Here is a 14113-nt window from a genome sequence, read left to right as displayed (position 1 = left end):
GTAATTACCACAGCTGTTTCATCAGAGGGAAATCCAGAAAACATAAAACATGACCTGTTAGGGTGCCTTGAGGACTGGAGTTGAGAAACACTGTTCTGGCCCATGGGGTTTGGGGACCATTGGTTATGGACATGAATAGAATTTTAGCAATCAGCATATGATTTCAGCATTTTGTGTGGCACATTTTAGCTGGTTTCCAAGTTTATTTTGTTGTTGAAATGTAATCTGGTCTCAATAAACATGCACTCTAGTGTTATATAAGATGCATTAGTAATGTACCAATAGAGGCAGTACAGGTGCAACTAGGTTCATGGCCCTGAACTCTGGCCCTGCACAAAAATCGTTAGCAGTGGAGGTGACATAATGCCAATGAAATAATTAATCAAAGGAAGGAGGCTGAGCTTCCCAGGAACAGTACAATTTAATTTGTGTGCTGGGGAGTCCAGCTTCAGCCCAAAGTAGCTGTACAAAGGTTCTGGCCTGTTGCCAACCTGTAAATTGAATGTTTATTAGATCTAGCACTTTCACACATAATATAAAGGGACTCTAGTGCTTAAGAGTGCTATCTTGAGTTAGGCATTGCGCCTACATTTTCCTCCAGAGTCCAGGGAAGGTTAGATATGCCCTATGAAAAGACATCTGGCATCAGGACTACATGGTATCCGTGAGGAGGACACCGGGACTGCCATCTATTTGTCCAGCTTCCCCCCCCCCCCTCTAAATTCCTTCAGTCCGACAGCTAACGCCAGAGACTGACCACGACAGTTATAATTACGGGTGACATCTATGTAGCAATATTGAGGAAAAGACTTCCTGAACATTTGATGAGTGCACCCACCACTAACGGAGGAAACTGCTCTATCACCTGTGAACTGGATCTCTTCGCAGCGGCTGTGACGGTAACCAATCGATCACGATGATCCCGTCTAGATGCCGGAGGCTGCAAACATCCCTCAACTACAAGATATGGTGAGCCGTATGATATCCCTCGATTGCTGCTGGTAAAGTCAGTTATATCTAACAAGCAAAGTATATGTGCTACATTCTATTTGATACCTTGTGTCACTTACCTGTGATCTCCAATTATCATGTGCACACATCATAGTATGGAAGTTTTCTAAGTTAGAGTAATGGAACTAACAAGGAACTTTCACACAGCACTAGCATTATTTACAAACTTTCCTTTCCTTCTCATTGAAGAAAAACAGCCATGAACACGTGTACATCATTCATGAGGATAACTCAGTTATAAGTACCGGTACTATCCCTGTGTTCAAGGAATTGCATACTACCAATCTCTATCGATCTGTTGATCGATTGAGATCTGCATGTGTGTGTGGGTGTGAGAGTGAGGGATATGTAAGGTGGAATTGGAATATGGTGGCCACCAATGTCCTATTGAGACATTCGGTCTTTTTAACATGTATTGGGAATAGAGATACACTTTTTTGTACTGTATTTTATGTAAATGTTTGTTACAATTTTTCTGGATGTTTTTCAACATGGATAATCGATAAATGATTAATAGTTTCACCACCGGCTTGTCCTCCCTGAAGAATTGCTGTGTGACTTTCACAAATTTGTTTCTATGAGTATATGTTCAATTCAGAGGACAACCACATTTGGGGGTCTCCAATGTTTATCTCTATATTGGAAACACCCCAAATAGACGGTGGAACCGGTCGAATCTCTATAAGGTGAGGCTGATATATGGCCAAGCATTACTCACCAGAGAACACCGGACGCTATTAAGGAGGAGCTGAGATCCCTCTCCCTTCTCTTTTTTTGCTTAGATATGCCCTATGCCCTGGCAATCAATGATATAACCTGCAGCAAAGTATTTACTATGTGCACCCTGGAGAATAAAACTCTATCAGCTACAAACCTAGAGACAGGCATCCTGCCCACAGGCAAGGCCAGCTGGTAATGTCCTTCCATCGCTTGCATCCAACAAACTGAATTTCATCTCAAACTGTAAAAATTACAAGTACTGCAGAACTATTTTCTGATAGCCATAGATATCCTATGATCCTATGATAACCATAGATAGATATCTTAAGGCTATAATGCTATGTAGTGAACGGGGGTGATAAAAAACATGATCTTCAAGTTTAACCTAATATACTGTAGACAATTTAAATGATGCCTGAGTTGTTATTCACACACCCTTCCAAAACAGTCCATCAAAGAGTCCATGACTGATCTAGTAAGCTGTCAAAGGTAACTATATAATAACAATGACTACATAGAGCTAGTAACTTCACCCTTAGCCAACTTATCAAGAATGACACTGTAGCCAGAAAAGGCCCTACCCGTCACTCCCTTCTGCTGATAGACGCACGATGCATATAGACACATACTAAACAGCACAATTTGCATCACAGTGTATAAAAAAATACAACCTTCCATGAAAATAATTACACAGGCTTATAGTATCTGTAGCCAAAATATTTAAAGTTTTGAATAAAATAGAGAATAGTGAAACTGCTGCCATTTTTCTTTTTTGGAAAGTATCCCATTAACTTCCTCTCAAGGATACACAACAGGAAGCTCCAGTGCGGAGTGAAACACCTTGGGGGCGTGGCCTGGTTGGAGCCCGGGCTGAGGCTGTTATACATGGTTTTCTTTGACGTGCGACTTTTAGGACTTCCTTTCCCTACTGGATGTTTTGAGCTGGGACAAGCTCTGCCCTTGCCGGCACTCCTAGTTGTTTGTCATGCAAAAGGATCTGGTGGTTGAGCGGCACCTGTAATTTTTGTCACAGGAAGTGTAAGGAAGTCTCTCTAAGGCTGGGTTCACACCTGAGCATAGCAGGAACTCGCATTTCCGCTTGCGTTTTTTTTCAGTCGAATGGGCTGCTCTTTCTGTGACAAACACCCCAAAGAAGCTCCAAAACCTTTTTTGGGGTGCAGCATGGCACGTTTTTGCAGCGCACGTTTTGTCAAATTTGTAGCATGTTTTCTGCGTGACAAAATGTCTGACATATGTGTGCCTACTACCCACACTTGGGGTGCCTCTAACAATCAATGGCACCGCAAGCACAACGTGCTTTTGCAGTGCATTTCCACAATGTGCATCAAAACGCACGTTTTCTGTACGCTTTGTAGCACATTTTGGAAATACCAAGTGTGAATGAAGCCTTAAGTAAGGAAAATTCCCTCTTTTAGGCAGTTTTCACAGAAACAGGTTTCCCCTCAATTCTTGTGCTTGGTGACAACCGTAAAATGTTACATTTCTCATAACCTTGTTTTCAAGTTGGGAGGAGGAATCTTCCTGGGGGGATACAAATACCAATAAAAACCTGACAAGGGTTTTAACACATTTTTTCCTATTGACAGTGACTGCATACTCACTGAATTACTATAATCATATATTGCTACATTAAACAAAAATGCACATAAGTTCGGGGGTCTCATTCTCTTATTATTTATTTTAAATTAGGGGAGTGAGGATGGCAAACCCAAACAACACTGACAGATATAAGAGTGGGATGGAATGGGAACCTTTGGCCTAGAGGGCAAACACAACTAACTAGCTCTTTAATCCTAGGAATAGATTTGTGTGGGCTAAAGAGAATGATCCATGCAATGATTGGTGGGAATTATTGCGACTAGGGTTGAGCTTGCGCTTAATCTGAACCTATGGTTGGATGAACCTGGACGAAAGCGGTCAGTGCAGCCCTTATCATTTGTGAGTAGGGGATTCACCACCCCTCAGCTGAACGTACACAAAGGTGTGTGGATGTTCGTGACATCAATGGCCATATTAGGTAGATATTATTGTCCTAATGTGACCATGTGGCCATATTTGATCAGTGTTGTTGACCCAATATGGCCTCGAGCTGAGGGTGTGAGGAATCCCCACCTGTATCTGATTGACCCAGCACTGAGAGCTTCCTACATGGCTTGGACCAAACCCAAACAAATCCTTAATTGCGACACACCATTTTATATCTTCCAACATCAGCTTTCTTTACTACTTTCGTCCTTCAGTCACATGACATCTCTGAGCTGTGAAGGAGGTTGGCACAGGAAGACTTCCCTATACCAGAAGTTGTTATCAGGTTTCAAAAATGGGGCAGGTATCTATAACATCCAGCAGCTGTTATTGACTATGGGTCCTATTCTGGTCCATTTCTAAATGGTGAAGTATCTCCACAAAGGGCCACCAGCCCAACACACCTTACTAGTACTGGCCCAGGCCTCCATTGCCAATATGTGATTCAGTGTGAGAGTATCCACCCACAAATGAAGTTCCTGTTCAAATACACTTTATGGGCAGCTAGCTTAATCATTGTTCAGCCTGTAAATTCCCTGGGTACTAGAAACACACAGTAAATGAATGGTATGTATGCAATATGTTTGACAGGTACGCTTTAACAGTTATCTCTGTGAGAACTTGCATTGCAGGGCAAAGCAGTATGGAAAGTCATTTGCGGTGTCGAGGTTTTTCTTCCCTACAGGTAGTGTAAACTGCAGGTAATATTACGGTAGAAGGCTACAGATTTGAATGACTTTTGTGTACACACCATATCTATTACAGATAAGCCAGCAGTAACCTTGAAAAGGTGTGCACCTGTAACTTCATGATCCAGACTTGACAGGTATAGAAAGTTCAGAGAAAGAATCATTCACAATTTTCTGGATAGCTCACATGGGTGATACAACACAGACCCTGCATGTTTTTTGTTTTGTTTTGCTGCATATACAGCAAGCTGTCAGGCTTATTAATGCATCAGTCCACCCAAATATATTACTCCTTACTAGACACTAAAGCACAGGTTTCAAACCGGCGGCCCTCCAGCTGTTGCAGAGCTACAAGTGCCATGAGGCATTTGCAAAGTTGACAGTTACAAGCATGACTCCCACAGGCAGAGGCATGATGGGACTTGTAGTTCCGCAACAGCTGGTGAGCCGCCAGTTTGAGACCCCTGCACTATGGAGTCAAATCCCTCAGTCGTATTTTTTATTTAAAGTGGTTGTAAACCCTTACATATACCCAGTAAAGTGACTAACCTCAGGTGATATGCAGAAATTAAACAAATCCTCCTACATAAGTTGTACCTGGTTACCGGCAACCTCTCTTCTCTACATGGATTCAAAGTCCAGACTTTATACAGCTTATCTGAGCAGAGAGCTGAATTTACACTCTGCAGAGCTCAGTGAGGAGAACTCTGAGAGCTGATTGAAGGGAAGAGACACCCCCCCTCCACACAGCACGCAAGAACAGAGCTGAGGCTGTTAATCACAGGCTGTGTGCTGGAGCTATCTCCCCTGTCACCTTTTTTCTCTTGGTGTCAGGAAAACTTGTCAGAAGTTACTCACGCAAATAGCGCAGGGACCAGACAGCAGACAGAAGTGACACTTAGTGCTTTGGACAGAGACAAGTACACACTATAGAGAGATATGCTGCTTTGTTCATATTTCATGTCTCAACAAACGCTTTCTCCAGCGCTCAAAAGGCCAGTCACCAGTCAGTAACGAATGCACGGTCTATACAATCTCAAAGGAAAATTCTTCAGCGCTGCAGCCCTCCTCAGACAGGGAAATCCAACTAGAAACTGCAAAAGAACTCACAGGGGGCGCAAACGCCTGGTGCATTACCCAAGGCTTATTAAAGGAAACCAAACAGCCAAATGAATACTCACAAACGACAGAAGCAATTCCGCATGACACTCTCTGATGGTCAATCAACGTGGCAATGGATGACCGAGCAGTTGGCGATGTCGGCAAGCTGACGCATTTCGGGGAGAGCTCATGCGTAGTTGCTTTTGTCGTTTGTGAGTATTCACTTGGCTGTTTGGTTTTCTTTAATAAACCTTGGGTAATGCACTAGGTGTTTGTGCCCCCTGTAAGTTCTTTTAATATTTCATGTCTGAGATTTACAACCACTTTATTGGCTGTGGTAGTATTTCCCCACTTTGTATGTTCCACCTCAATGTCTAGCTCCTTCTTCTGCCACATGGGGAGTCTCACTATCCAAGCTGCAATCTTCCCAGTATAAAACCAAAACATAATCCAACAGGGATGACAAGAGGTCTCTCTAATATTACTCAAGCACACCTACACATCATGCATTCAAAACCGTGCCAAGGTAAATGGGATCACAGAGATCATACTGGCAGAATCCATGATAGATGTGGTAACACAGTGGGTGATTCAGCTCTCTAATGTCTACTAATAACGGAATTATCAGATTGGTATGAACTCACCCTTTAAGGTAGTTCAAGGTGCAATGACTGTAAGTCAAGTGCAGCAACTGATGGCATTAGCAACCATTCCTTTCAATTTGATACGAGGATAGTAAAATATTAAATCTGATTTACTGCTATAGGTTACCGCTATTTGCAATGTATTTTCACTGCCTTATTACGCGAGCCTGCAAGAGGTGTTTAACAATAGTTCAATGAACAGCGGTATCTAATAGTTCACAGCAGCCTATCAGAAAATAGATTTCAATAGTCTGTTCACTTCACGCCTCTGAAAACTGACTCTAATTGCTTGCCACAGGTTACAGAGCATCAGATCATAAAAGAAGAACTCCATGAAAAAATGTTATTCTCCAATGCAGTGGGGCTCTGCCTGCACCGCATGGGATAACTGCTCATTTTGTGTAGAAGGGAAAGCTGTACTTGCCCAGTCCTTCAATCCTCCGGAAAAACATGATCCCCCACATCCATCTGTGGACTGTTCCTGCCGTCGTCATATCCAGAGCCAGTCTATGGGCATGATGACGTCAGGAACAGTCCATTCACAAGACTGCTAGCATGCGGGGGGGCAGAAATGGCAGGGACCGGTCTTGCGGTCAGCGGATTACGTAAGATATCTCTGTTCCGCAAACCCCTAGATGAAAAGGAGCAGTTAACCCATGCAGTGAGGGCATCGCCCCACTTCATGGGATAAATACTTTTTTCTTCTTTAAAGCCCAACTGCAAAGGAAGATGATTCTCCCCCACACTTCGGTACTGGACTGTCCTTCAGCATCATCACATCCAGTGCAGAGCTATAGACCCTGCTTTGGTCTTGATGACGTCAGGACCCTGGAGCGTGGGGAAGAAGAAGCTGCAGGGACCAGTCTAACTGCAAGAAAACGTGGAGAATAGGGTAAGTGAATCTTCTTTTTTCTTCCCCTAAACCAAAATGAGGCATTAACTTTTGCAGTGCAGGCACAGCTCCACTGCAAGGGATCACTATTCAGTTGCCTGGAGTTGGGCTTTAAAGCTGAACCCCCAACCAGACAAACAACTTACTATGCTGCAGAAATTCATACACCGTGTTGCAATTCATGCACCCCTGCATCACAGCATAGGCTAGACGGTGACTTCACTGGTATTTACTATAATTAAAAATACCCCGTCTTTCCTTATAGTTATTAGATGTGTTCTATGTAACCTGGACTGGTATACTCCATGTTAGATGTGTGCGGTTCGTTCCGTTCCGAATTAATATAAGGTCGATTTTTTCGGTATTCGGAGATTCGGATATATCCAAACACCTGAATTACAGTATAAGCGAAGTTTACCGAATGCTCCGAATAACGAAACAAAATTTGTCCGAATTTCCAAAATTCTAATTGAAATTCTAATCTAATTTTACATCGAATTCCATTTGAATTTGAACTGTAAACATAGTTCTGAAATCAAAGACTATGGGGGTTTACAAATCCACTTTGCACTACAAGTAGACCTGAGGGGGACATGCAAGGAAAATAAAAAACAGTATTTTAGCTTGCACATTATTGGATGATAAAATCAGCAGAGCTTCCCCTTATTTCAGAGCTTCCCCTCAGATCTACAGTGATCTACAGTGACTGCACTTCCAAGTGCACCTTCAAGTGCACTTGCAGTGCACTTGTAGTGCAGAGTGGATTTTCCTTTAGTAAATCAACCCCAATGTGTGTTATTATAGTCCATTTTGAAATAATGCTGTTTTTGTTAAGCCAAAGGTGATTTAAAGACTTATTGTAATCATTTGGTGAAGATTTTTCTTTTGTTTGTTCAATTTGCTGCATTCGAATCGAAAAAAATAATAACATTTTAGTTTCGACCGATTTAAAATTTATCGGTTTGAACATTTTCAATCTAAAAAAGACAGATAAGTTCAAATAAAATTTGAAAAAAAGACAAAACGAATTCTGAATACAAATCCCTAATATGAATTGAACGAACCAACCAAATTTAACGAAATAAATGAATCTAAACGAAACAAATGTTTTCGTCATGCACATGTCTACTCCATGTTGAACCTGTACAAACTTTTTCTACATAAAGTCTTTAGCTGACTAAAAAAAACAAAACATGATTAAAAACTTTAGCAAAGGGGTATTCTGTTTCTTCTTTACAGGTTTTGAGTGGGCAAAGAAGTAGATGCAGCACACTGATAAGGTCATCACTCTGTTCTCTCTTGCAGTCAGCATGTTCCAAGAGTTGACTGTAATGCCCTGTACACACGATCGGACTTTCCAACGGAATATGTGCGATCGGAGCTTGTTGTTGGAAATTCCGATCGTGTGTGGGCTCCATCGGACTTTTTCCATTGGAATTTCCGACACACAAAGTTTGAGAGCAGGCTATAAAATTTTCCGACAACAAAATCCGATCCTTTAAATTACGATCGTGTGTAGACAAATCTGATGGACAAAGTGCCACGCATGCTCAGAATAAATTAAGAGATGAAAGCTATTGGCTACTGCCCCGTTTATAGTCCCGACGTACGTGTTTTACGTCACCGCGTTCAGAACGATCGGATTTTCTGACAACTTTGTGTGACCGTGTGTATGTAAGACAAGTTTGTGCCAACATCTGTCGGAAAAAATCCTAGGATTTTGTTGTCGGAATGTCCGATCAATGTCCGACCGTGTGTACAGGGCATTAGAATGTGTAAAGCTATAAAGCCCTGACTGGCTCAGAGTGCTGCCCCTTCTTCTCTTATTGTGAGTGCTGCAGTGCAGTGGATTGTGGAAGACTTATATAAATTATGATAATTATGCTAGTTCTATGAAATAATACATAACTGGGTGAAATGTAATTTTGCCAATCTACCTGCAGCTTAGCAGTAAATAAGTCTCTTTATTTGTGTGGATTTAGTACATGCTAAAAACCTAATTATCATATGCAGAACATCAGCACTACCATTATTACAATTTCCTGCTAACCATTATAATCTAAAGAAAGGTCACTGATCCATAATATTCCCATTAAATGCTAATAAAACTGACCTGATCTGTTGTCGGAATCCTCAAACTCCACGTTGAAAGAATGGCCATTATTTATGATGAGTTTGGCAGTTGATGGATCATAGTTAATGGTCAAAGGATGAAGTTTATGGTCATGTTTGGCTTCACTTGTGACAATGTTAATAGGGGACTGGGTATCACCCAGAGCGATAGGGAAGGACTCATGCCAAGTGTCGGGTCCTACAATGAAAAAAAAGGAAGAAAAAAAGTTAATTACGATGATGTTATTTCATGGTCAGATCTTCAAACTCGTCATTCTTTCTTAGTGCACAAACCAAGCAAAGCACGTAACAGAAGATTTACAATATAAACTCATATTTGTATCATACTACTTTAAAAAGCTTTATTTTATACAATGTACAGTACCTAGAAATGGTCCTCTGTCTATCAGCATTGGGACTGAATGGCCATGAGAGATCAAGAATGTACTATAAAAACTGACAAGGTTTCTCAAGGTCAAAATTAAATGAAAACGTTAGCATGTTGCAACAGGATTCAAAGTTTAATCAGTACCTTTTTAGTTAATATTGTATTTGTAAGAGTCTACATCGGACAGTCCACACTAATATTAACTCAATCAAAGGACATTGCTGCACTTTGTGGCATGGGAAGAAAAATCCTCAATGGGAAAGCCTAAGATTACACGTGTTAATACCAATTAATGTTCCAAATGGTCAGAATCATGCTGTAGATGGGACATTTTGTTAATAATTTTTTATTTATAAAATAATTTATAATTATGCCTGTGATGAGATGTCAAGGTCAAACATGATGAAACACTGGAATTTTTTTCTTTCTTTAGTTTAATGGTGATTTATATATTTAGAAAACATGGAAAAATACTCTACGTGAAAGATAAATATTTTCCACTTAATACTATAATATAGGGAAGTAATGAGAAATTCTGTCCGGTGTCTTGTTATTTGAAGGAGAACAAATTACCAGCCTAAGTGTCATATAAACTGGTCTTTACATTGAAAGATTTCCAGATGCAATTAGTTTAATTTCTTATTGCTGCAGTCCAGAGGGGACTCTACAAGTTAATGAAAAGGCAATCCAGCGTAATGAATAAACCAGGGCACTCTATTTCTGTCAAGGAGGCTGCCTGAGAAACTGATACTACTATCATCTATTCCATGCTGAAGGTACAAAATTCAAAAATAGAACCCTGGGTGATCTCTTCAGGAATCACCAATGCTCTTGGGCTATATATTGTTTTAGTTTATGTATAAATAGTTTAGTTTAAATAAGTGACCGTGACACCAGTTAGCATACCAAGATCATTCAAGAAGAGCTTGTAAGTAGGTGTCAAGGCAAGGGGGGGCCACCTGTCCCCATCACTCACCATTGTCAGGACCATATCCCCAAGCGTGTGCCATGATCAGAGGCTCTCTGCTGCTCCTGCTGGTCAAGTTCTTCTTCTGGATGCCAGTTAGTCAGTGTCAGCCACCAGGCTTCTTCTTGCGGGCTTTTATAGGGTCCCACCAGCTCCATCTCACACACACCATAGCAGGTGGGTTTGGCTCTCAGAGATCAGCCTGTTAAAGGGCGGAGAGAACAAAAAATAACCCCTTCTTCTCCCTTAGGGTGAGGATGATGATGTTCTCTAAGGACTGTCCCTTCTTCTGCACTCCTCCCATTTTTGATCTTTAACTTCTGTATAAAGAGTACACATGCACGCCAAACAAAGTCAGTGAGGCCATTCACGTGCACCCATAACAAACTGAGCTTCTTCCAGACCTGGCAAGTTTACCCTGTCAACAGTGACACATAAAACTACAAACGGCAGAGCTAAATCACCAAGGATAATGCTTTCACCTTGCACACTGCAGTAAGACAAGAAAACTATCAGCAACCCCAAATCCAAACCTTACACACAGAGTACTTACTATATATTAGAGAAGGTTGGGAGATCCAGATTCAAATCTCCATTCATTGCATTATCCTAAACATGATCCTTTGGTCTGATTCACCTTCTCACTGTTCAGTCCTCCGTGCCTCTAGAGTTGACTAATCCAATGGGAGATGTAGAAACACTTCTTCCCCTCTTCACAAGATAAAATAGAATGTTCAAGGTCAAGTGTAGGTTTATCATGATGATGTCCCTTGTAATTGAATGTGGTCTTCTTGAATGCTCAACCAACTTTGTATGATCACCAAAAAAAAATAAAAAATCTGCAGCGGATCTCAAGGGTCACCTTGTGGGTTTCAAGAGCTATAGAAGTCTGCTTTTGAAGGACACTTGCAGGAATCCAAATAAAGAAAAGGGGGTGTAAGGTATCCTAAGCATTGCATTGAAATCAGCAGAGGGGTATAAGGTATCCTAAGCATTCCATCAAAATAAGAGGGGGTTATAAAGTATCCTAAGCATTACTGTCCAAAAAGCAGGGGGTATGGGGTGTCCTAGGCATTGCATCCAAAGAAGAGGGGGCAATAAGGTATCCTAAGCATTGCATCCAAAGAAGAGGGGGCAGTAAGGTATCCTAAGCATTGCATCCAAAGAAGAGGGGGCAGTAAGGTATCCTAAGCTTTGCATCCAGTGAGCAGGGGTTACAAGGTGTCCTATGCATTGCATCCAAAAAGCAAGGAGTTGTAAGACATCCTAGAAGCAACACAAATGCATGCTACATATAGGCACTAGAATTAACACAGCAATGGCATCTGACAGCTCATGTCTCACCCACTGTGTAAACCTGCGCTCCTCCTCTCCTCTCTCCATCACACAGTAACTGCAAGAACGTGTAACATCGGATCACATTAGGATTGGGAAATCATTCAGACACTTGCATGAAACCATCATCCACAGGCAGCAAAATAACTCACCCCCAGCTCCTAACCACCTCTAGCTTCTCCCATGCACTTACCTTTCCTCCCTTGGCTTGGCATGATCCAAAAATAATCCAAAATCTCACGCATTGCCATAAATCATACATTGACCTTGCTACTCTGAGACGTAGAACTGCGTTTGTGTGATCTGTTTTATTAATTAGGATGGGATTACATTCCATCGCTGGTCGTCTTCTGCCCCCTGCTGGGCAAATTGTAGAATAGAAGCCCCTTGTTGTGTTCTGAGATGTCATCTGTATGTAGCTCAGCATCTACATCTACCGTCTACAGCGAGAGTCACTTCATGGGTGCCACACTTTACACAGTTCATTAGGTTCAAGAAGTTGTGATCACAGGTTCTGTGTATTCGCTTGGACTGATATAACAGAACACTTTATTAAAATGAGATGGTCGTTTTTTTTCACGGTCGTCTTTGTTTTTTTGTCACAATAGACTTAATTCATAATTATTATTATTATTATTATTATTATTATTATTATTATTATTATTATTATATAATTATATATAGTGCCAACAGTTTGTGCAGAGCATTACAAAATGAAAGCAGACAGTACAGCTACAATACAATTCAATACAAGAGGAATCCATAGCTCCCAACTGTCCCTGATTTCAAGGGACTGTCCCTGATTTGGGAATAATTCCCTCATTCCTCCTCATTTTGGTCTGATCTACATTATATTACTAAAAGTATTGGGACGCCAGCCTTTACACACACATAAACTTTAATGGGATTCCAGACTAAAGCCTCGTACACACGAAATTGTGTGATGTCAGGCTGTTGGCGGAAAATCCGACCGTTTGTATGCTCCATCGGACAATTGTTGTCGGATTTTCCGCAGACAAAAGTTGGATAGCAAGTTTTTTAAAATTTGTGTTGTGGGATTTTACGAGCGTGTGTACACAAGTCCGTCGGACAAAAGTCCAAAGTTCAAACAAGCATGCTCGGAAGCAAGGATGAGCCAGAAGCGGTCGGTCTTGTAAACTAGCGTTTGTAATGGAGAATTAACATTAGTGACGTGGCAAATTATTAAATCTCGAAATGCAGCACACATTCTCTTCTTCTTTAATGGGATAATAATGAAGCTGCTTTGCTGGTGATACTGATGGAGTTATTGCAAACTAATTTTCAAAGGCTTTTTCTTTCTAGTGATATTAAGAATAATATTATTATGTTTTTTTTTTTTTTTATTTGGGCAAGTTACCACAACACCATTATCCGTAGTTTTTAAAATCAAAGATACAACTATGTTGGTGTCCCTTGTCAATTTTACATTGTATTTTTTTAAATGTACCTGCCTACTCCCAAACTGTCCTTTGAAGTAAAACACATAGCCAAGTATTATTCTCCGCAAATTTTTTTGTACATTAAAAAAAGAAAACAAATAAAATTAGACATGCTATCTGCCAATAGAACTTAACCAAAAAGTGCATTCTATGCATCCAAAAATATAGAAAATATATCAAATCAAGTCATTATTATTCAACCAAAAAATAAAATAAAAGCCTCATGCATGTGTCCTGCTTCTTAATATAGGGGGTCACCAATGCCAAGATTTGGTGAAAGCAGGGGTCCGTCATCCGGAGATAATTCCGAAAAACATCTGAATTATTCTCCTGGAGCTCCCGCAGCAAAAGCATATGACATAATTGGTCATGATTAATAAAGCAACCAATTTTTGGTCTAAGAACTCCTCCTCCTCCTGTTCCTGGACTGGACTTGGGTCAAAGAAATAACTCCAAGGCCAATAATAAATAACACGTTATCTCCCCCCGATTCCGCAACATGGCTGGTTGATGAACGGGCGTTCAGAAATGAACTGAAAAGCACGAACTGAAAAACACGAAATCAAAAGCACAAAATCAAAAGCACAAATCAACACTCACCAAACTTCTACTAACACGAAATTAGCAGAAGGAGACAAAGGGTGGCACTAAAGAGCTGAAAAACCCTGTAGTACGTCACTATGTTCATGTTTGTTGGCTGACAATTGTGTACCGTTTGTATGCAAAACAAGTTTGGGGCCAACACCCT

At 40.9% G+C, this 14113-nt stretch overlaps 1 protein-coding gene across 3 annotated transcripts in view; it reads right to left on the bottom strand.

The window, feature by feature from the left end:
• Positions 1-12229, bottom strand: part of LOC141145323 (carbonic anhydrase 2-like) — a 55903-nt gene extending 43674 nt beyond the window's left edge. Inside the window, exons 1-3 of one of the 3 annotated variants that reach the window (XM_073631901.1) lie at positions 12099-12229; positions 10580-10772; positions 9217-9414 (exon numbers count right to left, since the gene is read on the bottom strand). In XM_073631901.1, coding sequence (XP_073488002.1) covers positions 9217-9414; positions 10580-10613 — 232 coding nt within the window. In that variant the 5' untranslated portion in view covers positions 10614-10772; positions 12099-12229. Of the gene's footprint in view, positions 1-9216; positions 9415-10579; positions 10773-11123; positions 11904-12098 lie in introns of those variants that run through there. The other 2 variants (XM_073631902.1, XM_073631900.1) reach the window with 2 other exon arrangements.
• Positions 12230-14113: the final 1884 nt, after the last annotated feature.

The sequence above is a fragment of the Aquarana catesbeiana genome, linkage group LG05 (assembly GCF_042186555.1).
Source record: "Aquarana catesbeiana isolate 2022-GZ linkage group LG05, ASM4218655v1, whole genome shotgun sequence".
Taxonomy (NCBI): domain Eukaryota; kingdom Metazoa; phylum Chordata; class Amphibia; order Anura; family Ranidae; genus Aquarana; species Aquarana catesbeiana.
This window is presented reverse-complemented; position numbering and strand designations above follow the sequence as displayed.